Source organism: Neolamprologus brichardi, chromosome 4, assembly GCF_056152115.1.
Source record: "Neolamprologus brichardi isolate AB-2024 chromosome 4, ASM5615211v1, whole genome shotgun sequence".
Classification (NCBI taxonomy): domain Eukaryota; kingdom Metazoa; phylum Chordata; class Actinopteri; order Cichliformes; family Cichlidae; genus Neolamprologus; species Neolamprologus brichardi.
The window spans coordinates 16734764-16737732 of record NC_142107.1 but is presented as its reverse complement, the minus strand read 5'-3'; the positions used below and the strand labels follow the sequence as shown (position 1 = coordinate 16737732).

The following is a 2969-nucleotide window of genomic DNA, read 5'->3' as shown; positions in this document are numbered from 1 at the left end:
CCAAAAAAAGAAGAAGAAAATCAAAAACAATAACACTGAGACCTGCTAGTCAGGTTCAGCTACCGTTGTATTTACTTCCATTCCACAAAACTGAACAACTGCTTTCATTATGCCCCCTGTACAGTAATTTGTTGCTATTATATCTGACAACCGTTGAACTAGTTGTCTGAAGCATATGCGCCTAAGTGAACATAAACATCTCTGCTACTTACTGAGCTGCCATTCGTCTCACTCACTGAAATTTCAGGAGCCAAAGATGTTGCAACATGTCCATGAAAGGCAGAGAGAGCGAGAGAGAGTGAGAGGTTTGGGGCATGTCTGAAAAAGACTGCAGGATGTATGTGGTTGGAGAAGAGATGACAAATACAGTAAATAGTGATGGGGTGATACTATTAATCCTGTGAGAAACAAGTCATAGTTTTTTTGTTTTTTTTAGGCCATGAACCTACATCTGTTTAGATGTCATATGACTGGGAAAAGAGGGGAAGATGATTGGAGGGGAAGGGAAGAAAGCTAAGGTGAGCCCACCTCCACCGCTCAAGTCTTACCTTTCCTCTTCAGGCAACACCTTGTACCTGGGCTGAGCACCTCAGCAGCAAACAGCAGCTCTGACAACCAAGTGGATGCATCTGCTGGACAATCATAGCTCTTTAATTTTCTCTTCTATTTGTACCCTGGACCTTGGAATGCATTTCACCTTTCTACCAGCAAACCTCTAGAAGTCAACCAGACCCTTTTCAGTGGACTGACGTTAAATATTGGACTTGGACATGTTTGGCGCAGGGCAGCTGGTATCCTCTCTCCTTCCTGCAGTTTTCCATTCACCTGCAGCTCATTTTTTTCCTGCCTTCCCAGCCAGACTGGGCTCTCAACCTCAGTTCCTGATCCCGGGGCCTTTTATCAGCTACGAATCCCTGAGGAATTATCTGCAGCCAGAGCTATGCAAGGAAGCTTTGCTCCTGGCCACACAGGCGGTCGGGATTGGGCCACTCACAGAGAGCATAGGTGAGTTTAAGCCACAGCTGCTGTAGCCAAAATGGGACTGATTGTATCATACTGGACTTGTTCAGATAGAGCGTAGCCAAACTGGCACAGTATGACCAGTCTCAAAGACAGTCTGTGAGCACCATCTGATTGCAGTGTAAATGTTTACAAAAGACTGACTAACAGCTCGTAACTAACAATCAATTATCAAGCAGTGTTAAATTGGGCCTAATGATTGCTGTGCTAATTATCCAATCTAGAGCCATTAGTTCCTTGTCACCCATTGGCGATTGTGTAATTGGTGCTTGTGGTGCGCTTTCCAGATGAACAGAGGCCAGTGAAGCAGCGTCGTGCACGGGCCAACTACAGCAGCTGGCAGCTGGAGGAGCTGGAGAAGGCATTCGAGACCACCCACTACCCGGACATCTTCATGAGGGAAGCCCTGGCCCTCAGACTGGACCTTATTGAGGCCAGAGTCCAGGTGGTTGGCACGACGAACTCCTGCTGGAGTTGTTGACTTTGTACTCCTTTAGCTGATATTAATTTTTACGCACAGTGTGCAAATTTGCCTTTAGCCCTACTGTTTATTTTCCATCATAGGCATGTTTGACAATACTTACAATAATTCACAGTAAAATCATCTTGCACACCAAATAAAGGAAAATGCCTGGAGAAAAAAAAATAGTATTTTATTCTATATAAATACAATAACTTGACTAGATTAATCTGTAATTTTTTGCTATCCATATGGGTCAAGATTCCTTTCTGTCCCAACAGAAATGTAATCACAGTTTCAGCTGATACCAGTATGAAAGCAATTCTTGACTAAAGATACATCAGAGCCTGTTTAGTGCAGTTACATTTCAACTATTGTTTTTTAACTATATAATCTCCATGTTATTTACATTCATATATTATATCTCTTTCATTTATTCCAAGGTTTGGTTTCAAAACCGCCGTGCAAAAATGAGACGGCAACTGAAACTCCAGGGCCAGTGTCCAGGGCCTTATGTGAAAAGGGACAACGATGAAACATCTCCAAAAGCGAGCAAGAGTTTAAAACACACAGAGAGATCGGACGGTGAGCACTGGGAGAAACAACAGGAAGCTGAAGGTTATCCATGGACAACCCAGAAGTTGGGGAAGTGGGAGAGGCCGGAGGGGCCGAGCTCAGAGGAGCTCCGCTCCTGCAGCATTGCTAAGCTGCGGGCCAAAGCCAGAGAGCACGAGGCTGTGATCCAAGGCAATGTAAGCATGTCAGGAGGCACCAAACAGTCACAAACACAGGAAACTGATGCCACGCACAATGACTGATCATTTTCAATCTTCCTGTTGATACATGAGTTGGAACTTTTGGGGGAAGTGGAACTTAAATATTTAGCCGTCATTAGCTGAATATATGTATGTCTATATATTCTGTAAGATTTTATATTGAAAAATAAAATTTACATAATGTCAAAGTTTAAGGTTTTGGCTTTACCGTGCATTCAAACTGACTTTTAACTTTCTTTATGTTTTCTTGAGCACATATATATGCAAATGATCATGTCTTTTTATATGCTGAATACAGTTTTAGATACACCTCAGATATGTGCAGTGGCATCCACTCCCAATGAATGGTAGATGCTTCATGGTGGGGCCTCAACATGTAACAATGACAAATGATAAATGTGTCTTATTGTGTCAGCCTATCAGGGCAAAACTGAAATGGGATACACTCAATCTGTAAATGATTTCAGCACGACAACCATCCCTGACCTCTTGGGTTACCTCCACACACAGGCAGGATGTCTACATGCAGCCACACGTCCTCACAGGAAACAATGCAAATAGCTAAAAAATGAAATCATGAAGACTAACTGCAGTATTTACTCTAATTTATTAGACATTTAATACTAACTAATACAACATTTCTGTTACAAAATCTACATTTATTCATTTCTGATGTCGGGTCAAAACTTTAACCTCAATATTAAACATGAGGT

General features: G+C 42.3%; 1 protein-coding gene across 1 annotated transcript; it reads left to right on the top strand.

The window, feature by feature from the left end:
• Nucleotides 1–582: 582 nt before the first annotated feature.
• si:dkey-43p13.5 (visual system homeobox 2) lies at nt 583–2298 on the top strand. The gene is made up of 3 exons (XM_035910870.2): nt 583–1005; nt 1308–1465; nt 1924–2298. The coding sequence occupies exons 1-3, from the start codon at nt 771–773 to the stop codon at nt 2296–2298; spliced, it is 768 nt and encodes a 255-aa protein (XP_035766763.2). The 5' UTR covers nt 583–770.
• The last annotated feature ends 671 nt before the right edge of the window (nt 2299–2969 follow it).